This window comes from Aspergillus novofumigatus (assembly GCF_002847465.1).
Source record: "Aspergillus novofumigatus IBT 16806 chromosome Unknown P174scaffold_2, whole genome shotgun sequence".
NCBI classification, from domain to species: Eukaryota; Fungi; Ascomycota; class Eurotiomycetes; order Eurotiales; family Aspergillaceae; genus Aspergillus; species Aspergillus novofumigatus.
Window position 1 is genome coordinate 1,688,346 of NW_020194275.1, and position 22,282 is coordinate 1,710,627.

Consider the following 22,282-nt stretch of genomic DNA (forward strand, 5'->3'; position numbering starts at 1 on the left):
ATACTTGATACCTCAGCCATTCTCTCTGTCTTTGACTTTTCTTTTGTTTGATTATATGGTATGGAGTATCTCGGGGTCTCCACATCTAGACTAGTGGTGTCGTTGTTTCTCTTCTTATTCTGGGTGATTATTTTAAACTTTCGGTCTATATCTCGAAATTTCCTTTACTGCTGATCAGAGTACACAGAAACATTATCAAGACTAGAATTCAAGAAAACTATAGACTCGATTCTCGAGATTGAGGCGTTCTACCCACATTCATCATTACGTAGAATCATCAAAGAATTTGAGGACGGCCGTAACTTGTTCGTTCTATTTCTTCTGAAGTCAGAAAAAGGAATCGACCACGCTGAAAAAACGCCATGCCTCGCCTCGCGAATCCTAGTGAGGAAAATTGAAAAATCAGATTCAAGAGAAAGAGAAAGAGAAAGATGTCTTCACACAGAGAAGGAATAAGGAAAGGAAAGTATTAACCGCTGAAGAAAAAAAAAGGTAAACGATACACGTACCCAGAAGGGCGCTAGCAAACGCAGAGACAAACCATGCTATGCTCGCATGAACTGATGGGGATATCATGAGATCAAATGCTCGCAATCAACAAAAGAAAAGAGAATTGAATCTAAGACTAGCTACCCGGGGATCACTACTGCGTCTTGCAGGAGCTTCCTCCGTCCTTCTTGCCATCCTTTGACTGTGTAGGTCGCGAGCTGCCCCCGTCCGATGATTGCATGGGCTCCGACTCAGCACTTGCACCGCGGCTTTCTATGAGTAATGGTGGGTTCGAGGACGGCGAATACGGCGAAGACGGTTCTGAAGAAGCGGAAGGGACCATGCCGTCGTGCTGCGGCGGCCCGGTCTGAGCCCGATACGCAGGCTGAGTACCGTCAACTGCCCCACTTGGAGACACGGCCAGTTCTGCGTTCGACGTGGACTGAGAGAGTGGCAAAATGGGCCTGTTGCGTGCATGAGCGAATGGGCCATCATCATAAGTATGAACACGGTGCCCACGGTCATGCGACCCAGTGGGAGCTGTAGATGGCGGAGGCACTTGAGCTGATGGAGCCCGGGACTGCTGCGCGGCCGCGTAGTGAATTGGCAGGATAGGTCTGCCAGGCCAGCTTTGCCCTTGAGGCTGAGACATGGGCACCATGGTTGCTAGTCTCTCCGCCTCCCTGCGTCTCGCCGCATCTCTTAAGAGCTCTTCCCTCCTCTGTCGCTCAAATATCAGCCGCTGGTATGCCTGGGGATCAGTACGCCTAAGCCGTTCCTCATCGAGCTCTTGCTGGACGTCCTTCCTTTCCTCTTCTGTGAGCTTGTCGTTGTCTTCTCTCTGGAAGGTCTCGGTGAGAGCGATCTTCCGGATTGCCCGTTCCTCGCCGTTGTCTTCTTTGATTATTTTGTCCAGCACATGAGGATCTTTCCCCACAAATTCGGAAATGTCATGCTGCTTTACCGATTTAGCGGGGAAGAGATACTCATTGAGCTTCTTAGACGCCCAGCGAATCGGGTTCTTCTTGTCCACAACCCGGACGGCAAGCTGTGTCTTGAAGATGGCCTTGTTGTAGATAATCTCCTCAAAGGTTCCTCCAGCAATGAAGCGGTAAACGAATACCGGTTTCTGTTGACCTAGACGATATGCACGTCCGACAGCCTGTTCTTCCCAGATAGGATTGAATGAGAAGTCGAATATCACGACGCGATTCGCACCCGGAATATTCAAGCCCAAGCCACCCGCTCGGGTTGAGATGAGGTAAACTTTCTCCTCAGAAACGGTATTGAAACTCTTGGTCGCCGCTTGTCGAGTGCTGATGGGGGTCTTCCCGTCTAAACGGCGATAACTACGTTTGGAGACCTTGAGGACGTGCTCAACATAATCGAGAGTCGGTATGCTGTGAGAGAATACCAACACCTTGTCACCGGCCTTGATTGACTCGCTGATGATCCTGTCGAGAAGCTGTGCCCGATACGACAGATTCAGCGCGTTCATGTCCGGAACTTTGGCGAATAGCCGCTCTTGCTCAGAAACCAGCTTCTCGGAATCAGGAATGCCTGCTTGGGTTATAGATTCATCACCCGGTAGCATCTCATCCAAGCTTGACCCTGCCCTTTGCGCCTCATTAGCGCGGCTGAGCAGCTTGTCCCTGAAGCAAGCTGGATGATTATTGCACAGCCCAAGGATAGCCATCCACGTCCAAAGCTTTGCAGTTCCAACTTCAGTCTTCCCCTGAACCACAGAGTCAACGTATGAATCATACGCTGCCCGTTGCAGTTCGGTTAAGGGAACAGTGATGACAAATTCGACCTTTGGCGGCATATCGCCCTCCAGCACGGTGATGGCGGCACGGTTAACTTTCGGTTCAAGAATCTCCTTGAGAACCTGAAGCTTCTTGAGCGACTTTCTTCTCTCGTAGTGTGTGCTGTCCACGTAAAGACCTTCCTCGATGGGCTCAACATAGTTTGCCTTGAATTCAGGAAATTCCCCAAGATAGCCTTTAGCAATCCAGTCCACCATAGTGTAGTAGTCAGTCAAGTTGTTAGCAAGGGGAGAACCAGTCAGGGCGATACGACTCTTAGAACGGAACTGCACAGCCGCTCGAGATATTCCCGAAGTAGAATTCTTCATTTTATGAGCTTCGTCGGCGACAATAATGTTTGGACCCTCCAGAAGCCATTTCTTCACATTTGCATGTTCATCATCCCGTAGAGGCTTCTGCATCTTTTTCGTCTCTTTATTGTGTATCCATTTGCGGAATATGTCGTAGCTCATGATCAGAATTCCACCTTCTTTATCCCAATCAGACACTTCTCGCAACCTCTCAGAAACTGCTATCATCGAAGCCGTAACTTTTCTCAGAGGCCCAATGCGTGACTCTTCAGGAGTCCACATGAGGAACTCCTCGTACCAATTATCGATCAGTGAGGAAGGACAAAGAATCAACGTTTGTGATCGGTGGAAGCATTCGGGGACCTGCTCGCTAATCTTCGGATCATTGGAAGCAGCTGCAGCAGAGATAGTATTGAGTAGCGAGATGACCTGCATTGTCTTCCCCAACCCCATCGTGTGGGCCAGTAGACAGCCTTGTTGCTTCTCGTCCTGTATCAGCTCTCGCCACATAAACTGAATGCCGTTGAGTTGATGCGGCTTTACACGTTGACCAATATGCGGATCCAAGTAGATTGTTGGGTCTCCAAAGCTCACTGCTTGACGAGTAGGATCGGTGTTGCTCACACCCATAAGCTTCATCTTGTGTTCAAGCCGTCTTCGCTCTTTTTCCTGTCGCGCTACACGCTGCTGCGCACTTGCTTGATTTCGTTTGGCATCTTGACTTTCTTTGACTTCCTTCTTCCGTTTCCTGTGAGGTGTATTGACACGTTCAGACTTTTCTCCCTCCGACTCTTCGACATGCTCGCTTGAGGTGCGAGTGCTCTTTTCGCTCGGTTCTCTATCGAACTTCCGACCTTTGCAAAGTCCTAATCCCTTGCAAAGCTCTTTGTGGAAGACTCTGAAGTCAGCAATTTCTTCCTGTGCCTTGCGGATACGCTTCCTGCTGATCGCTTTTTCCATGTACATGCAATTCACCCATGACACGAATTGTGAGGCGGCCCGCATTAACAGCCGGCTCTTTTCACTATCGAGTTCGGGTATCTCCTCCTGGCCTTTCGAAAGAACTCCGAGAGCCTGTTTGACAATGTCCTCCAACTCATCGTATTCGTATTCAGGGATTAATGAAGCCATCACTTCACGCTCGCAGTCAGGCATGGTTGCAATTAACTTTGCAAGCAATCTACGGCGGTCGTGGCGTTCCTCGAGAAGTTCCCAAGGGTACGACAGCAAACCATCGAAATCATTGTGGTCAGGCAGATATGGTGTGTTGGACTTGTGCGTCGATTTCGACCCTTCATGTTTCCGGTTGATGATTTCTGGTCTTCGCTTCGGGATCTCGACGACTACATTGGAGCTGAGTTGGGGAGGAGGAGATATTGAAGGACTTCGTTCGACCTTCAAGCTAACGTCGTCCGATTCTGTCCGCCTGGGTGGTCGCACAGGATTGAGTGGCGGCGTTTCGATCCTGAATTCGTCTGCTGAAGCGGGAGGAGAGTCCATTGTGAGGTCAATAATCTCTGCCTGTTGCGCGTCCCCTGAAGTGTCAGGAGAGGGTGAGCTAGTTGCCATGAAAGGCGACCTCTTGGCCCTTGATTTACGTCTGATTCCAGAGGGACTGATAATGTCATCATCGCTTTCGGAAGTTGAGGGCGTCGACGCCGGTGTTTGAATCCTGTCGACGCTGTCCACGTTTCCAAAGTTTTCAACAGACGAGACCCGTTCCTGAGCCTCCGAGTCGTCAATGAAGTCATCCTGGAAGTCAGAAGTGACATCGGATTCGGAGTGAAGAGACTCCTCGTCTGCGGCACTAATCTTTGGTTTTGGCAATGGCTTTGTTTTGAGGGCAGAAGCAACCTTTGGTGGACACCTCTCTTCCTCCAAGACCGAGATACGCCACTTTTGCTTCTGTATATCGATAACAGTCTGCTCCATGCTTTGACATTGAGTTTGTAGCTCCGATTTTGAGGCATATTCACTTCCGCGTATCGCTTCGAGCACTTTGCCTAACCGTTTCTCCAGCAAGGTGATGTCCCGATTGATGGCCTTGACTTTTCGGTAAGTACACTTGGCCCTTCGAGCTGTGATCCAAAGCTTCCGGGCCTTATACTTCTCCTTCGGTAAGCCATTCTGGCGCCACCGATTCACAAACTCAGCCATACAATCTTCGATCACCGAGTCAACCTCAGCGGGAGTCAGCTTTACCGGTTTATTTTGAGCGGTATCATCGCGTTCATTAGCAATCTCCTGCCAAGTTTCTTCATCAAACTCTCCTTCTGAACCCGAGTCACCGTACAATGGGCAGACGTCTTCGTTGTCTTCCGCAGCAGGGTATTTCTGAAGGAGATATGAATAAGGGTCGGACGGTTCCAGTGTTTGCGATAGTGGCGAGCCGGCAGCCCCTGCTTGTTCTAACTGGGGCCATTTCTTAATGTCCTCTTGTGTAACCGACACATTTCCACTTGTGGCAGTGTACAAAGTGAAGAATTTCTTGTCGCGTTCGCTCACCTTCGAGTGGTCATATGGGATCAGAGCCATCTGACTACTTTCATTATCAGAGCTCAACTGAATGGGCTGCTGTCTGAAGAAATAGTTCATGCACTTTCTCACGAAGTGGCGCTGAGCGGAAGGCAAATTCGGAGGACCAAGCATTACAAACGAATGGTCCTCCTCATCAGAGGTAGTCGGATAGAATAATTGCGATGGCAGAATCCGATCTGGTCCCATGTACCAGTCCTTGTCTTGCGGAGAGTTCGAGGACTTTGAGGCACGAGGGTTCTTTTGCGGCTCGGGTAGAGAGCTCAAATCCAGCCTGCGTCGCTTCTTTCCTTCAGCATCAACCACGATGTGTTCATAAGCACGCACGCCATCGCCAGGGTCGGATGGATCTTTACGTTGTTCCGCAGGTGGGGCGATGCTTGGAGGTCTCTCGCTGGTAGTGGTCGCACTTCCATTACCTTTAGCAGTAGCGGTCGTTGTAGTAGACTCGTCGCCCCTCAGATCACTGGAAGTAGCGGCATCCGGGGGAAAGCTCCTTTTAGTTTGGGATACTGTAGATGCTGACGGGGTCATCCAACGAGGGCGCTGTATCAGACTCTGAGGAGTCGCCGCTGACAGCACGGAGTTCTGATGAATCGGTGACGAGAAATCTTCGAAAGGGCCTGGGATAACAGCTGTTAAGTGACTTGGGGTAACTGAATACCGGCGATCATCAATTTGGGAAGCCAGCTCCACCCTCGAACGCTGGTATTTCTGAGAACGTCGCTGAAGGTAGCGTATTGCCATAAGCATAGAGCTACGATGACCAATAGCTTTGAGGCCAAGCTCTTCCCGTAGAGTCTCCTTGTCGACATCATGCAACAGCACCTCCCCGGTTATCAAATTCTCTCGAAGAGCGGCTTCGAATTGGACAGGGTTTGGCCGAGGGGCTTGCGACGCAGACTGGGACCATGGTGTCTCAGGATTATAGCAGAGGAAGGCTACTACCTCATCAACTGTCCAGTCGAGGGGGTCTCCATCATCAGATTCCATTCCGTCTGGTGGAGCTAATTTTGTTAATGGAATCCCAACGCAGTGAGTCGAAGCCAGCAGTATCTTACAGTAAGCCCATCAGCAGGCCCAGTGTATCGCTGAGATTGAGTTTTCTCTTGAGTGATAAGGCACCATTGGGTCAAGGAGAGGCGAGATCTGAGAGAAGCGAAGGACGATCAAGAAAGTTAGAAAGAATTGGCGAGCTACTGAGAGAGACAAGAGAGTCGCGATCTCACAAATTCTCGCATTAACTAAAAGCCTAGCTGCTGAACATATGAAGTCAGAGTGCAAGCTGATGTACTGATTTTGGGTAATGGAAGAATTCTGATGAACTGATCGCGTTTGATGGAATGAGACGCGCCAAAGTGATACTGCCCGAAAATGGCGATCGGCGATCGGTTATCGTGATAGAGCTCTTTTTCTGCCGGTATTGAAGGCGGTATAGCAGGCGGTATGCGGCCTCGTCCCACCAAAGCTCCGATGATTAATCGCCGACGGCCCCTCATCGACAGTATTAATAATGGCCTTCTCTTGCAGGAGATGTTGATTTATTAGCACCTGAATGCCCTCAATTGATCTCAGACTGCTTTTCTAGGCTTCTTTGAGTGCTGATATTTTATATTGCAAGATATACATCGCTCTTCATAATGGGTGACTCGATCTATACTAATTATCCTCCGGAACTGAACCCCGCACAGAAGGACTTCCTGGTGAAGACTATCAAGGATTGGGCTACGCAAAATGGCTTGATGGTCCGACCCCATCCTTCATTCGTTTCAAAGGAGTCTGACCCATATGGTGTATTGGCGACGAATGCTCCAGTGACGTTATTTCCGAGTCTGTTCCCAAGGGCATGCTTTGAAGAGGCCAAGGCGTTGCAGACCGTGTACAACAAGCTTTATGCCGCAATTACATGTAATGAGGAATGGCTTGGCAAGATTATGGAAGAGTAAGACTCTGATGCTTTTCTGTGACCTAGATTCAATGCAATGCTTCTTCGGAGTACAGCATCTGTGGAGAGTTCTGAACTAAAAACTGTTTGACCTGTAGTCTGATTGACGTTGACGACTTCATCTCCGGTCTGTGGAAAGTTCACCTCTCAGTCAAGGAGGAGGGATATGTTCAGAATTTGTCGCTTGGTTTATATCGATCCGATTACATGGCTCACGCTCCAACAAACGCGAACGCCCCGTCTTTGAAGCAAGTGGAGTTCAACACTATCTCATCGTCCTTCGGCGGCCTATCTTCTCTGGTGCGAAAGCTCCATTCAGAGCTCCTTACCTCCCCGCCAGGCTATCCCATTTCTTATCCTTCCCACCCACTATTTGAGTCGAATGTACCTCCCGAGAATACCGCTGTGGAAACCTTGTCAGCCGGGCTGGCTGCGGCGCATTCCGCTTACGGGCCTTCGAAGTCGAACCCGGCTCTTCCCACGTGTATTCTGTTCGTGGTACAGGAGAACGAACGGAACATATTTGACCAGCTAGCACTCTCCAGACAGCTTACTACCGTTCATAAGATCCCCGTTTTCCGACTACTCAGTACCGAGGTCTTGGATCACACATCGATTCCTGCCTCGAACGCCTCTCGGCCTCTCATCTACCGACCCCGTCATTCACCAGACACGCAGTTTGAAGTGACAACTGTGTATCTCCGCTGTTTCTATGCCCCGACTGATTACACCTCCGAGCGTGACTGGGAGGCACGAACACAGTTGGAGCGTTCCGCAGCGATCAAATGCCCTACCGTTCTGAACCAGTTGGCAGGATCTAAGATTATACAACAAGTGCTGGCAGACACTGCAGGGCCCGATCACCTTGCGAACTTCATGGCAGACACCGATCCGGCCACTATTGCTCGCTTACGGGAAACATTTGCGCCTCAATACGACCTTTCTTCAAGCGGACGCGGTCGAGAATTGGCTCTGAACCCCGAAACAGCCCTCAACCACGTCCTAAAACCGCAGCGGGAAGGAGGCGGCAACAACGTTTATAAGTCTGCTATTCCCGACTTCTTACGGTCCATTCCAGAAAGTGAATGGAAGCGATGGATCTTGATGGAACTGATCCGACCACCGGCTGAGGCCAAGAATGTGGCTTTGAGGAGCGATGGCGAGGTTCTCAGTGGCAAGGTCATTGGGGAGTTAGGTATCTATGGCACCATTCTCTGGGATCAGTCCAATGGAAATGTTCTGCAGAACGAGCAAGGCGGATGGTTGATGAGGACCAAGGCGAAGGATGTTAATGAGGGGGAGTGGCCACGGGATTCTCCAGTTTAGACAGCATTCTTCTTTTCTAAGTTCCCCTGCAAAGCCTCTGTTACCGATAGATACATATTCTTTCGAATACTATTTTCCTTTTGCATGAAACAGGCGGTCGATTTTTATAGTCCAATTTCCGTTGTTTCTCTGCCAAATATGTGGACGACATACCAATGTCCTTCAAGCTTGGGATCCCAATCTTCCCAACCAAATTAATATACAAGTAGCATCCCTCTCGATGAGTCGCCCACTCTACACCTAGACACTGTCAGATCGCCTTGAACCAGCCTCCACATCTCTCTCTTCGCCCACATTCCCACGCTGCGCCCAACGCCGCCACGCTTCAGGGAGCTCCTCAGCCGGAAGCAGCCTCCAACTCCCAAGCCGGAGCCGCGAAGCCCTCTCAGACAACTGCCAGAAGAGACTCAACGCCTCGCGGATCCGCCGGCTTGGAACATGAACCTCGCCACCCTCCAGAAACAAATCCAGAGGGTAGTGCGCCGGCACGCCACCAGCCAGAGTCCTGGAGCGCAGCCGCACGGCAGTCCGCTGGTCGGCAGGGCCAGAGCCAGCGCCCCTCCCGTACTCGATGTCCATAGTCGTGTTATACCTAATCTGGTCCAGCGACCAGCGCGCAACACGCTCGACCTCGACTTTCCCCACGGCGCGACGGTGGCTCGCCCAGCATGATAGCGCCAGTGGATTTCGGCACTGGCGTTCGCGGCGCATGTTGAGGGTGTTCTCGCGCGGGCGCTGCGCTGCAGGGACGACCATCCGCGCCTTGATGTCGCGGTATGTGAGGCGTGGGTCTGTGCGCATCCAGTACTCGAGGAGCCAGGCTGAGGGGCGGATGGAGATGTATCTTGGTAGGAAGGGAAAGGCGCGGAGGGGGCGGCCGTCGTGGTCTTTGATGACTTGGTTGTTCTCGACGAGGTTTGGGAGCGGAGGGAGATCATCGAATGGTGGTGCCTCCAGGCGGAAGAGGAGAGGGGGTAGATTGTTCTCGGAGTAGGCTGCATGGTGGGTGTTGATGCAGGTGTGGTATCTGTCAGGAGGGGTGTCATCTAGAGGTGTGTCAGTGCGACATTTCTTGACGAGGACCGTGTAACACTGACGATGGCATGTCAATTGCTGCATAGCTAAAACGAGCATGTTAGTTTCTTTGAGATACAAATGCAAGAGGAGGGACACACCACGAGTATCAGCAGGTTGAGAGCACATACTTATGAAAATAGGCTTAGATGACAATACTGAAGATGAAGAGTAGAGACTAAGAATTGTTATACAGAATGGAAAACCAGTAAAGTCTCATATTTATACCTGAGTGGTGAAGCATTGTGAATATAACACCAGAAGTCACATTGTGAATAGCTTGGGGCTCGGGATTCTTGCTTAAGTAGAAACTGAGAATGTGCATATGGAGCTGGTACACTAATCTGAGTGACATACCTCTCCAGTCTGGGATATTTTTTCTAGATCAAAATAATAGTGATTTCCCAATTGAACAAATCGAACACATAGATGTAGAGGTTAGGCTGAATAACTATACGCCTTTATAGGAAACCGCTCAGTACTCACAAGCCCTACTCGGAATTTAATGCTATAGACCCTCTGCCACTTATTACCAGTCTGTGTGGCTTATACCGGAGTGTTCTCCGAGTGAAGCTGTTCTTTGATCTTATAAGCAGCTAACTCTTAAGCTTGACATAATTGACATATTTCTATATAGCGAGTCAGACATGGCTGAAGGTTTAAAATTGTATGGTCAGTTAGTCTCATGAGCTTGTCTAGTTGTCTGGCATCCGACCATTTACTGCATCGTCTCGGGCTTCAAGGCTGGGAGTGTATGCAAAAGATATTAATATATCATGCCGTAAGCCAAACCAGCTGATGCCGGGAATATTGCATCGATGGCTCTACAGAATTGACGATTAAAGGTTGAAGAACAAATTGATTTCACTGGCTGGCTCACTCTGCCCAAACAGGAAAGTGCAACCCTGCATATCACAAACTCGTGGCAGTCACGCTATCCGCGGAACGCCGCCTTGGCAATCAACCTTATCCGAACGACACCATTTCATACTGAGAGGGTCCAGAAGCCCATTGGACAGCATAGCAGCTGTTGAAAAACAGAAAGCGAAGAAATACACAAAGCTCAAACGACAACATTAGACATGGCAACCCGAAGACCACACCAAGGCCAACTCCGCTCCAGCAACGTTCCCAGGAAATCGAGGACTTTGCGTGAAGGGGTATCTGTAGAAACGAAATGCCACCAGGCAACAAAGGAACAGGACAGAAGTCGAATTGGCAACGCCACACCAGACGCCCACTAAAAAGGGAAAGTAAACACAAGAAGTGCAGATATTGAAAGGTAGAGCTGCCCTCACATGACGCCCTCCACATAAGGCATTTCGAAAAGGAATTTCTGCCCGGCGTAATACTCATTGAGCGCGACGTCGTATATCCATTTCAATACGCCCTCGTTGGTAGGACGTGGGCGGCAAACTGGACGCAACGTCATGGGCTCGCAGACGAGGGATGGAAATAGTGGATTCGGCAATGGCGGCGCAGTTGTGCGAGAAATTGGAACAACGTTAATCATGTCGTCGAGGTCGAACTTGCTGGCAAATTTGGCGTACAGGGAATCGGTATTGCAAAAAGGTAGTGCGTTCTTGAAGGCCTTGTGCTGGCGCTTCATTTGAGGCCGGTGGCGCGCCTTCAAGTCTTTGGGCACATCCTTGCGCAGGCCTGAAAGCTCCTCTTCGCAAGGACGCAGCCAATCGAGTCCTTGACGCGATTCTCCCTTGAACAAAAAGTCGAAGTTGCAAGGGCACAGGTCTCCATCGTAAAGGGTTTCGTCCAGAGGAGAGTCGATGTTGTTCTCGTCGGAAACAGCGAAAGTAAGGGCCGGGAACCGGGTCAGGAGAAGAGACTGGAGAAAGGACAGGAGAAAGAGGAGGAGAACTGAAGGCAGGCGAAAGCGGAACAGGAGAGCTTGGGATAGGAGAAGGAGAACTGAAAATGGCAGTCATCGACTCCTGGGAAGCTGCACACTGACCGAACGAAGAGCCAGGCTTGACCGAGGGACCTGGCATGGACGGGGTGGAGTCAAAGGTAGGTATTCTCTGATGGGAGTGGCAGGGTCGAGCGCATCCGTATCCGCGTCCTCTTCGGTCTTTGCCACATCCCTTTTCTTCTTTGGGGCGCGTGGTCCACGATATCCACGTCTCTCAGGTCCATAGTTGCCCGGAAGGGCGATGCGACCACCCGCTTCACCAAGCTCAGGATTTATGAGACCAGGAGTCAGTCCACGGGTAGAATTGAGTGTAGGGTCAATGCCCTGCTCGCTCATCCTTTTCAGGACGTTCTGCTCAAGCTGACAACTGATCTTGTTGCCTGAACTCCACGCAATCACATGGAAGACTTTGCGAAACCTGACGTTTCGCTGCTGGAGGGCGTTGCGTTCGATTGCGAAATCCTTATGCATGCGGTCAATAATGTCTTGTAAGTGGATGCGCCTGTCGAGGCGCATCCATGCCTCGACTCTGAACTCCTCGACGTCAGAGGAGATGTGATCCGGAAGGATCTCAATATCTCTGACCCATTTGCCGCCCAGGAGTTTCGTCTTGGGCGGCTCCCGCTCTTTCTTCTCATCCTCCTTTGTGGGCTTGAACTGATAGAGGATGGCTGGGAGATTGTCCCAAGACCAATCCTTCTGGTCCTCGCGGAAGCTGGTAAAGTTCCGCGGGTCGACAGCTTCGGTGCTGCCCTGCCGAGGTGGTTTTTCTGCTACCGTATGAGGATCGGTTTCCAAAGGACAGAGGAAGTCGACTCACTTTTGTTGCCCTTAGGCTTGTCAGTGCTCTTGGAGCCCTTGAGACTCTTTCTCTCGATTTTGCCCATTGTTGATGGCTGCAAACCGATGTCAGCCATGCAAAAGAAACGGCGCCGAACCCAGCCAGTGCTGGGCAACACTTGTGCACACGACTCAACTGGCACTCATCAACACTCACTTGATGCTGTCTTGGAACTTGTTGTTGAAAGCTGATCGTTTTGGTGATTTGCGAAAGCAAGCTGGTCCTTGCGATGATGAAGTGGAAAAGTGTTTGAGCAAGAAAAGTCCCGAAGGAGAGAGATCAGGAGAAAATAACGGCGGAGAAGAATTGAAGTTCGCCATATTGAGTTTTGAGAGCTTCTCATTCTTTTCGATTTCTCAATAATGTGGAGGTTGGTATAGTCGACTGAATTGAGGAAGTTTGGTTGTGCGATGGTAATGAAACTGGCTGAGCGAATATTCACTCGGCATGCCTTCTCTAGTCTTTGTCTCCCTCGCCTCCTTAGCGAGCCCCTGAAAGCCACAGACTCACAAACACACTTTGACATGATCTGTCGGAAGCTGTCTTTCTGAAACCTAGAATTTTTGATCTTCAAGATGATACGCAGCTTGCCCATATTACTACCGTTCCTGGGTTATCCGCCGCTCTTCTCAGACGAAGCCTCTCGACATGTACTCCTCACTGACAGCTGCATACCCACCCGACCCCAGTTCGCCCAGCGCCGCAGGTACACCACGAGGAGGCTGGAAAGCTTCTTTTTTCCGGAACAACGCAACTGAACAATTCTCATTGGCTCCCCTGGGTGAAGCCGGAAAAGGGTGCCGGAAATAGATCGCGTGGCTGGATGGCACATGCTGTGTGGCGTCTATTGTCTGGTCTTCTGGACGTATTGTAAGCTGCGAACAATCATATTGACTGCTGCTCGCTGCTGAATAAGCCCCCTTTTCGCGGCAGAGGCAGGAAGCGAGTGGCAGGGTGGATCTGAGCTGAAAATCGCTCACTAGGTGGGCCTTTATTGTATTCCGAGTATACTGAGGCTGAATAGGGTCTTTGGTTGTACTCAATGTGTTTGTCTGGAAAGACGCTAATCAGGCCGGTGGTGGGCTGGTGAGGGGCTTGAGGGAGTGGAAGAAAGTAGAAAGCCATGAGGTAGGAACTCCCTATTTATAGGTCCTAACCTCGGTCTGAGGATTGATATAGAGAAGCATAGCTGAGGTGTGTTTGAAGTACGAGTCAGAGATGGTGATTGCTGTAGGCGAAGAAGGCTTGGTAGCCAGGAAGAGGCTTGTACAAAGTGCAAAGAGGCCAATATGAGGGTAAAACCATAGGGAGAGTACTGGAATGAGGTGAATGAAAAGGCAATGTGAAATGGATTCCTATGTCTGTGAAATGAAATTATACAATGTGCATGCTGCCTCCGTCACTATGTCGATGAAAGCTGAATCAAAGCAAGCTGCGATTCCCAGCACAGACAATATTCTGTGAAATCATCTCGAAGACCCAAGTACTCATTAGATGAAAAGGAAATAGAAAAGCGTTGAAGAAATAGGCCGCTTTACCCAACCTCAACGCGAGCTCCTGGTGTGTACCGAAAACTCCCTCCAATTCGTCAGTAAGCTCTCAGCCTTTCAAGACAGTAGCCCAAATATTATCACTGGATCTTTTGGCGGACTTGCCAGTGTTCGACCTTTCTATACTCCTGCGCTTTGTGCTAGCATCGTCGCCAGCTGCCGACTCGTCGACATTCATATCCTCACCACGTCTGCGCTTCCGGTTGTTGCTCATGGTCACGGACGCCTCAATGTCCGGATTGTCAACGCGTCTGCGCTTCGGGCTGGCGGTTATGTTTGCGGGTTCTTGAGACTCCAAATCCTCATTGCGTCCACGCTTCAGGGTATCTCTGTCAACAGCATCGTAATCGCGGAGAAGCCAATCCTCGTACGACATGTTGTTCTTCTTCAAAAACCTCTGCAAAGACATTTTGCGACCAACAGTATCCTCTGCATCGTGGAAGGGTTGGGTGGAAGGCTCGATGCAATGGGTCAAGCTATCTACATCGGGGTATTCGAAGTCGGCATGAGTGGAGTCAACCGGTTTAATTTGCGGCGATGCAGTTGCTCTCGCGTTGCTAAATAGAGAATTCAGTTAGTATAGAGTTCGATTAGGGCACAGTTGGAATCTTACGTATTTATTGTGAAATTGTGCTGCGATATCCTCTGCTCTGCTTCGATCTCGCGGCTATCGCAATGTTAGCGACGCTCTAGATTGAAGTAAGAAGACTAAGATACATACCTGCCCGGTTCCATTCTTAAATCTGCCTGCGAAGTGTGAAGTTGGCCAGGACGGCGACCCTCGCGCATCTTATGGAAGCTCCTGGAAGCGGTTTCTAGATTCATCCTTGCCTGCTTCATAGGAATGATATTTTCTCCTGGTATAGGGATGCGTCCGCCGGCTTCACCCTTTGATGGATCGATCAAACCAGGCGTCAGTCCCCTGGTGGAATTCTTCTGGGTATCAATCCCGATAGCCTTGAGCATGCGATCGATATCCCAGATGGACTTTTGTACATTCCAATTAGCCACATGGAAGGCGTTGCGAAAGTTGTCTCTGCGAGACTCAATCTCCTCTGCGGTCAACTTGTACTTGGGATTGACACGGTCGATGATATCCTGCTGAGTGATGCGACGGTCCAAACGCATCCAGGCCTCGAGTCTCCATCCTTCGACGTTGGACGAGATTTGGCTCGGAAGTACGGCAAAGTCATTGATCTGCTTTCCAGTAAGTGCACTAGTGGTTTTATAAACGCGGTGTCTCGATTTGCGGTAGTCGGTTCTGGGTCTGAGAACGTAAAGAACGTCAGGCAGGTTGTCCAGATTCCAGTATATTTGATCGCCATGAGGGGTGGTTTGATCGTCTGCAGCTGCTGGCTCGGGCTTTACCAAGATCTTGTTAGCGTTTATGACCAGGTATTTGTGCTCCACTGGTAGTGAGGAATGGACGCTCGAAGGAACCGCAGGCTGATCAACACTTCCTCGAGTTTCAGACAGAACAGAAGGCTCGAACTTTGCCCGATGCCGGTGTTCCGATGCAGTTTGAGTACCAGACGGAGGCGACGGTCCATGTATCAATTGAGAAACAGGCACTCTTTGGTAGTCTGGGCGAGAAAACAGTCCCACAGGCAGACGAGACTGCGAGATAGATAGTGAAGGGCGCACACTCGTCAATTGCGCTCGAGCAGCGGGCGCATCTTGGAAACTTGAATGAGGAGAGAGTCCAACGGTGGGTTGCAGGGGAGTCAGAGGATCAATTTGATGGGTATCAGATTGAGCAACAGCCGAAGAGTACCAATCTCCCTGTTTTAAGGCACTTGGTTAGACATCGATGCGTCGGCTACATCACTGAGTCGAAGCTCATCCTTGGGGCGGGCCTGAGAAGGGATTCACTTGCCTCGAGGGAAGGAGAGCTGGCTCGTTCCTCATGTGAATAGAACTCTAGGCCGGTGTAAAAGCCTGGTCCTGGGAAAAGACCGCGGCTATGGTAGAGAGCTCTCTGAAAGAGGCCCGCTCGAGTGGATATGTCCATGGTTAAGTTGCCCTTTGGACACGGGGGACTCCGGACTGTTCGCGTTCTGATGTGAATAATGCAATAACGATGTAGGACACTGGAACTAGGAGGAATGAGATGAAGCAATAGATATCCTGTGAATACGTTCTCTCACATGGTCAGTCCTGTTTACATGCTCAAACATGTCAAGAGACTCACAAAGAGCAGCCAACCGCAGTTACTGAGGAGGATAAACTGTGATCAAATACTAGGATCTTTCCAACAGGAGCTGTAAACAATTAAGAAATGTATACTCAAGCTAAGGATGCTATTCTGAAGGGATAAGACTGCGTTCTGATTGGAAGAGTGAACGCGTCGCCAGTGATGATCGTGAAAGCAGAGTGTCCTTGGGAGAATTGCAGAGGCAAGTAAACAAAACATCTTGTTAGTCTCTACCATTTTGCATCCTGCATCAGCCTGTCCCTTTTCCTCTTTTTCCCCTCTGTCTCTCTTCTGGGCTTAGACTGCCTCAAGCAATTCATCAATCTACGATCTTGCTCAGGGTTGAGCTTCTCATTGTATTCTATTCCCTGTACTCATCTCAAGTCCAGCACTTGAAGCAATAGAAAGCATAATCGTCTGGTCAAGAGGCTCGCACTGTCAGTCAAGGGATCATCGCCTGCCACAGGTATCCTAGGCTTGAGAGATACTAAGCGATATGCTCATTACGAATGGATTATCCGGTAAATTGGCAGTACTGCGAAATTTGACTCTCTTCGAGCATGCTAACGATCTTCATCACTCATGGTAGTCAATGCAATTTAATTGCTAAACGGCCTCTTACCTCACTATTTTCATACAGGTTTGACGAATGCTCAAAGTAGAGTCTAGTTCGAGCAGACACAGAGGCATTGCTGCTTAGTGGCAACCTTAACAATGGTCTAGCAACAAATCAGTCTCCAATTCTTTGAGACAATTCTGTACATTACCGTCTTCGAGTCCTGCGCTGTGCTGGGTTGTTTCATTTCTCTTTGCGCAGAACAGAAGTATATATAAGCGAGCCAAGACTCGGTAGCATATAATGCTTATCGCTTTCTACTTCACATCTCTTGTACACCACCACGGTTGAAATCCGATCAAAGCACAACAGACATAGAATCTTCACATTTATCTCCAGAATATCAAATCTTTTAACACGAAGCTCAATTACCGCAGTCCACCCATGAGCAGCCGCGCGACTCCTCTCCTCCGCCTGGTCGAGAATGTAGCCACCAAATCCCGCAATAAGGCCCAACAAACGCCCAAGAAATACAGCCTACAGATCGCATGCCACGTCAAGCCGAACGCATCCAGCTCTAGAGAAGGTATCACAGCGGTGGGAGCAGAGAAAGTCGATGTCTGCGTTGCCGCGGTGCCCAGGAACGGAGAGGCCAACGCAGCTGTATCGCGGGTTTTTGCCCAGGTATTCCTTACTCATGAGCACTTCGCCTATACAGCGCTATAATGCCGGCTAACTAATGCGTGATAGATATTTGACGTTCCCAAGTCCAATGCAGAAGTAATCCGCGGCTTGAAATCGCGCGACAAGACTCTTTGTATTACTGATCTGGACATTGGGAAGGATGGAGAAGAGCAATTTCTAAAAACAGCTCGTCAGAGACTGGAAGAGGCAATCGTTAACAACAATTGACTCTCGAGTGGTACAAAGTCCTGGTTGGATATGCCCACAGCTTTCTCAGAGTCTGAGTCCGCTGTACCGTGACATCACCAAGACCGTGGACATTTTCTTTATCGCGTCGCTCGCTCCCCGCAGCAACACTTTTTTTACCAACAAACTCTCAATAATCAGGATACTCCATAAATCACAAACCCACAATGACCTCAACAATAGACAAACCTCAAAACCTCGAAAGCAGACCAACACCATCCAAACGAAAATCCCCCGAAGGAACCGACGCGTCGAAAATCTCCAGCAAAGTCCTAACCTTCACCTCCCGCAATCCACCCTGGACCTACCTCAAACTCCAACTGTACGCTCTACTCTACACCCACCACTCCACCCACCCACCCACACATACCTTAGGTACTAACCCAGTCCCTGGCAGAATCACCCAACCGCCAACATCAATCTCAACAAGCCAATCCCCCTCGACCCCTAACTGCAAAAACCCACCTCACCGCCGCCCTCGCCCAATTCCTCGGTCTCACAGGGACAGCCATCCCACTCGACATCCTGAAAATAGCCCGTGAGGACGAAGCTCAGACGCCAACTGTCTGGATCCGCGTGCCACTCTCGGACGCCGCGGCTGTCGTCGCCGCGCTGAGCTCCTGGATCGGTGGTGGCGGCGGGAGTAAATCTGCGACTGCGACGGCGACCGGGGGAGCGTGGCGTGGCGGGTGTGTGCGAAGGGGAATTACCTCGGGCGGTGGTACATGGGTCTGGGGTGATTTGTTTGTCCCATAGTGTGGTGTATTAGTTTCGCGGAATTGTGAATGGGAGATGGGATGTCTATGGGTTTGAGGTTCCGTCGCGTCGCGTCGCTTGAGGTTAGAGGGGACATAGTCCCCGACACGAACGTGCTCCACGAAGGACAGAGCCCCAGGATTGTCGAGCGACGGGTGCTATCTACATGCTCCGTTGGCCGGATGAGCCACGGGCATACGCAAGCTCACCAGATCAAAGGCAAAGGCAGGCTCAGGCGTGATAACGCCAGAGCACCGGACGTGCAGCACACTCACGACGACTGATGCTCCAGGACGAGTTTGCCTTACGGACGTTCATAAAATGGGTCGTCGCTATTTAGGTCACGAACACAGAAGTTCCAGCGAATATTTCATGACTATTGTATGAAATGCTATCATATAAACAGTCCAACATGACCAATATGCATAAACGAGAGAATATATCCACAATTTGCAAATGCCCTTTCTGTTCCAGACAAAACACCGAAACTCGCATGCTCGATTGAAAGACGATCAATGCCGACGCTGTACAAACACGATAACCGATGGACCCTGGTATACAGATTTCAATTTAAAATCAAACTTTTTCCGTTTACTCTACTTCCGACGAAACTGTAGCCACATCTCAGACGGATGGCTTGGCCATGCTCGTATCGGTCCGTGACCGTAGGCTTCCGTCCCCAAAGATGGTGGACGAGTCTGACCCCCCAGAGGACGAGGTGTTGGCGACAACCTTTGCCCGCAGCGCGGCGCGGATGTCCTCGACGCTGCGGTCCCTCCAGTCGGGGTATCCGGAGGTGCTGAGAGGGAAGAGAACAAGGTTTTCGTCGCGGGAGGTGAAGTCGTCCACCTTGGGGGCGGCATGGCGGTGATGATGTCAAGCTCGACGGCTATCTGCCTGCAGTATGTGTCCAAGGGGAGATCGTTGACGTCCTGGCCAAAGGGGTTCTCGATTTCGCTGCCGATCGTGGCGAGTCCGAGGATGATGTATGCGGCAACTGCGCAAGTTAGTTCAGCACACATATGCGACAGGAGGGAGAGGGCTTACCGATAGAGCCGGGAATAGTGATCCAATGCAGGGCGGGGTAGAGCTGGAATGGAAGCACCAGGACATAGATCCAGGCAATCTGAGCAATGGAAATACTGTAGGCCACCGGCAGTGGTGTATCCAGCACACGTTCGGTTCCGGTGAGGACTTCATTCAAGGAACACAGAGCAGCAACTGGGGGAAGTAATCAGCAACATCGTCCAGACGCAAACGGCACTTGAAAGGACGAGGACTTACTTGCTTGACTCTGGTGAAGACTGATGGACATGGTGCCATTCGCAATGCAACGGTCAACATATGCAGACAAGTAATTGAGAATCTCCAGGGGCAGATGTCCCAGAGGCTTCTTTGAGCGCTTGATGAGCTTCCTGGGATTCGACTCGGCGAAGGAAACGCCGAGATATTCACCAATCGCTTTCCAGGGACTCTTCTTGGGCGGCTGAAGGAGTGTACGGTCGTGGGCGTCCTTGGCAAAGGTATCCAGGTGCCCGACCAGACCCGCCAGGTCTTCGTAGGCGATATCTGGCTCGAACCGCAGTTTGTGCTTCAGGGCGACGGCAAACGCGAGGATGAGGTTCATGGCCGTTCTATATGGGTTAGCCCGGTTCACGATTTCATGCCGAGTCAGGCTTACAGTTTGCCTAGAAGGTCATCCTTTTCAAATTCACCTTTTCTTTCCGCCGTGTTGACCCAAATTGTGCGAGCAAGGTTGCGAGAAGTTTGAACCAAGAGCGCCCAGTACTTTCGTCCATCTGCCCACCTGAGACACAGTTAGCAAAAACGACGGGCAAACTGCAGAGTTGACCGCATACCTCTCGTAAGCTGTAGAGCTTCGGAACGAAAGAGCCAAACCGACGACGAAACCGAGAACCGTAAGGAGAATATTGTTGATACCAACTGATGGTACGATTAGCCAGCGATACACCACATATTGCAGCCGAGCCACTTACGGGGATGTACGTAATGTGAGAAGAGAGTGATCAAAGTCGACCACGCCGCAACAAAGAGCAGAGGAAGAATCAGTTTGGGCAAGACACTGCCATGCATCCGAAGAAAGACCGGCCATTTCGAATGCTTATCGAGGTCTCGGGGACCATGCTATCCACCCAGCAAATCAGTACCGGATCAGAACAGCCGGAAAAAATCAGACAAGACATACAAAGTAGCTGTCAAAGTCATCGTTTTTGCGACGGTGGAACTTGAATTGGCTTTCGCGAGAGTCGGCAAGGTTTGTGAGAAAGGTTGGTCGAGGCGTGACGCGTCCAATAGGTTCCTTTTCCTCATGATTGACAGGTTGGTTATGATGGGCAGCTTGCGCATGAACATTCGCCTGGACTGGAGGAGCAGCATCGGTTGTCGTGCCTGCACCCGCAGCGTCTGCAGCAGGTGGAGCCGAATGTCCCTCCATGGTGCTAGACTGAAGTACAGGTGGGAGATGTAAGGGGAACGAACGTCGAAGGTTAAAGGATTAAATCGAGCGAGAGGAAGTGGAATTAAACTTGTAACCAGACAAGTCGAGACGATGAACGAACGTTGCAGTCGAATATGGAAAAAAAGGAAACTCAAAAGAAGGTAACAAGGTTTAATACAGAAGGATAAAGTGGGAAGGAAGAAGAAGAATGGGATACGCTAGTCTAAATAATCGTGAGGAAGGATTCTACGAGTCTGTCTGACGGAGCAGACTAGCCAGTACTGCTAAAGACTAGTCTGCTGCTAATATTAATCATATCGATCGCCCTCCGCATTGGAAGATTTCAGCTCCGACTGGGTCTGGGTCATGGGGAAATCTTGATCTATTCGATTGTCCTTTAGCCTGGTCTAACGCCATGGAGCGTTCTATGGCGCAGATTCTACTAACCCCGACTAATAATAATTTGTAGCTTTATTACTGTCACTGTGTATGATGTATGACCACCCTCCATACCTACCACGCAATGGCACCCAACTTGTGTCATTGTAATGTAATGTGTATGACTGAGTGCAAAATCCAAGTCCAAGTCCAGACTCTCTCCTGTTTCAAAGAGCGCCACGCAACCAAAAACGTCAGCGCGGGAACTGCCGTTGCTCCCAGGCACCATTGCTCATTGGCCAGGCTGGTCTGCGGGCAGTCTCGGGCCAAGCCACGCCGCAGTCCAGGCCTTCTTCACATGCACCAGTGACCAGTCAACGGCTCGTCCAGCGAAAATTTCGACTCTGAAACAGGCTGGACAACTGGCTGCCAAGTGGCTTGGATGTGAGCCATAAATATCTTTCGCTCCCAAAAGGGGCGGCCGCTAGAGACGCCTCCATTTGATTACTCAAGTTACGTACTTGACCTTTCGTGGATATTCCTAAGTATGTAATGTAACATCGAGATAGGACTGTCGAATTGTTTGTATCCAACAGTCAGGGCTGTATCTGGCCCTGGACAATGACCAGGTAAAGTTATTAACTACGTAGCTCTAAAGCTTTTGGTGTATATTAGTAGGCGCTCGAGTCTGTGTAGCATTAGTACCACTTGTTATATGGATAGCTATTGCTTACCTTTCGCGCACTGAGCGAATTTTCGTTGTGAATTTTTGCTAAATCCACACGAGTATCTGGTTTGAATCGACTCCAGCCTACGACGAGCGAGTATACATCGTCTCATTTGAGTTTGTCCTCCCACAACAAACATTTTCAAAGAACACACCCCCAGACTTGCCGCTGGGAAACTGTTGCCTTTGTGTATTTTATTGAATGCCGATTTACTGCGGGAGGTGGTTAACAGATCTATCAGGTATCACCCAAAAAGACAACTACGTTCGTTTGTCAACCGGTCATCTGATGGCACCGCCGAACTGGGATCAACCACGATTTCGAGTCATTCCGCTAGCAAACGCTCGCAAAAATCAGGCGCTTGTTTGCCTTGGTTGAAGAAAAGGATGCCCTGCCGGTTCAGCTGCAGTTTTTCTTGCATTTGGATGCCAGACAAGCATTCCCTTGGCGGGATCCAGAAACGCTTCCCTCTCCTCTCC

The 22,282-nt window shown here is 50.2% G+C and overlaps 9 protein-coding genes across 9 annotated transcripts; 3 read left to right on the forward strand and 6 right to left on the reverse strand.

Moving 5' to 3' along the window:
• Positions 1 to 344: 344 nt before the first annotated feature.
• P174DRAFT_510014 (putative SNF2 family helicase/ATPase) lies at positions 345 to 6,133 on the reverse strand (the record flags this gene model as incomplete). Its single annotated transcript, XM_024831625.1, has 4 exons — positions 345 to 1,106; positions 1,140 to 5,183; positions 5,205 to 5,559; positions 5,902 to 6,133. The coding sequence occupies 4 exons, from the start codon at positions 6,131 to 6,133 to the stop codon at positions 644 to 646; spliced, it is 5,094 nt and encodes a 1,697-aa protein (XP_024685451.1). The 3' UTR covers positions 345 to 643.
• Positions 6,134 to 6,673: 540 nt separating this feature from the next.
• On the forward strand, positions 6,674 to 8,461 carry P174DRAFT_501560 (glutathione synthase). The gene is made up of 2 exons (XM_024831035.1): positions 6,674 to 7,082; positions 7,184 to 8,461. Exons 1-2 carry the CDS (start codon positions 6,781 to 6,783, stop codon positions 8,409 to 8,411), a joined length of 1,530 nt encoding a protein of 509 aa, XP_024685452.1. The 5' UTR covers positions 6,674 to 6,780; the 3' UTR covers positions 8,412 to 8,461.
• Positions 8,462 to 8,651: 190 nt separating this feature from the next.
• Positions 8,652 to 9,545, reverse strand: P174DRAFT_364485 (uncharacterized protein; the record flags this gene model as incomplete). Its single annotated transcript, XM_024821993.1, has 2 exons — positions 8,652 to 9,457; positions 9,509 to 9,545. The coding sequence occupies 2 exons, from the start codon at positions 9,543 to 9,545 to the stop codon at positions 8,652 to 8,654; spliced, it is 843 nt and encodes a 280-aa protein (XP_024685453.1).
• Positions 9,546 to 10,488: 943 nt separating this feature from the next.
• On the reverse strand, positions 10,489 to 12,299 carry P174DRAFT_510016 (uncharacterized protein; the record flags this gene model as incomplete). Its single annotated transcript, XM_024831626.1, has 4 exons — positions 10,489 to 11,277; positions 11,312 to 11,411; positions 11,477 to 12,185; positions 12,233 to 12,299. The coding sequence occupies 4 exons, from the start codon at positions 12,297 to 12,299 to the stop codon at positions 10,780 to 10,782; spliced, it is 1,374 nt and encodes a 457-aa protein (XP_024685454.1). The 3' UTR covers positions 10,489 to 10,779.
• Positions 12,164 to 12,940, reverse strand: P174DRAFT_93553 (uncharacterized protein). Its single transcript, XM_024832494.1, has one exon. It carries the CDS (start codon positions 12,846 to 12,848, stop codon positions 12,399 to 12,401), a length of 450 nt encoding a protein of 149 aa, XP_024685455.1. The 5' UTR covers positions 12,849 to 12,940; the 3' UTR covers positions 12,164 to 12,398.
• A 912-nt stretch (positions 12,941 to 13,852) lies between these two features.
• On the reverse strand, positions 13,853 to 15,814 carry P174DRAFT_363644 (uncharacterized protein; the record flags this gene model as incomplete). The annotated part of the gene is made up of 3 exons (XM_024821941.1): positions 13,853 to 14,360; positions 14,525 to 15,386; positions 15,676 to 15,814. The coding sequence occupies 3 exons, from the start codon at positions 15,812 to 15,814 to the stop codon at positions 13,853 to 13,855; spliced, it is 1,509 nt and encodes a 502-aa protein (XP_024685456.1).
• Positions 15,815 to 16,997: 1,183 nt separating this feature from the next.
• On the forward strand, positions 16,998 to 17,510 carry P174DRAFT_384448 (DUF167 domain-containing protein; the record flags this gene model as incomplete). Its single annotated transcript, XM_024823210.1, has 2 exons — positions 16,998 to 17,237; positions 17,304 to 17,510. The coding sequence occupies 2 exons, from the start codon at positions 16,998 to 17,000 to the stop codon at positions 17,463 to 17,465; spliced, it is 402 nt and encodes a 133-aa protein (XP_024685457.1). The 3' UTR covers positions 17,466 to 17,510.
• A 140-nt stretch (positions 17,511 to 17,650) lies between these two features.
• On the forward strand, positions 17,651 to 18,239 carry P174DRAFT_457612 (uncharacterized protein; the record flags this gene model as incomplete). The annotated part of the gene is made up of 2 exons (XM_024829563.1): positions 17,651 to 17,858; positions 17,914 to 18,239. The coding sequence occupies 2 exons, from the start codon at positions 17,651 to 17,653 to the stop codon at positions 18,237 to 18,239; spliced, it is 534 nt and encodes a 177-aa protein (XP_024685458.1).
• A 624-nt stretch (positions 18,240 to 18,863) lies between these two features.
• Positions 18,864 to 21,015, reverse strand: P174DRAFT_510018 (UPF0187 domain membrane protein; the record flags this gene model as incomplete). The annotated part of the gene is made up of 8 exons (XM_024831627.1): positions 20,446 to 21,015; positions 20,237 to 20,384; positions 20,099 to 20,183; positions 19,921 to 20,046; positions 19,524 to 19,873; positions 19,287 to 19,460; positions 19,127 to 19,236; positions 18,864 to 19,088 (listed from the first exon to the last, which is right to left on the reverse strand). Exons 1-8 carry the CDS (start codon positions 20,692 to 20,694, stop codon positions 18,864 to 18,866), a joined length of 1,467 nt encoding a protein of 488 aa, XP_024685459.1. The 5' UTR covers positions 20,695 to 21,015.
• Positions 21,016 to 22,282: the final 1,267 nt, after the last annotated feature.

Bases quoted from the DNA above. Each gene is read 5' to 3' on its own strand.
- P174DRAFT_501560 (XM_024831035.1), top strand. From the start codon at position 6,781: ATGGGTGACTCGATCTATACTAATTATCCTCCGGAACTGAACCCCGCA. The intron at 7,083-7,183 runs GTAAGACTCTGA...TTTGACCTGTAG, and splicing joins CTTGGCAAGATTATGGAAGA to TCTGATTGACGTTGACGACT.
- P174DRAFT_93553 (XM_024832494.1), bottom strand. From the start codon at position 12,848: ATGGGCAAGCTGCGTATCATCTTGAAGATCAAAAATTCTAGGTTTCAG.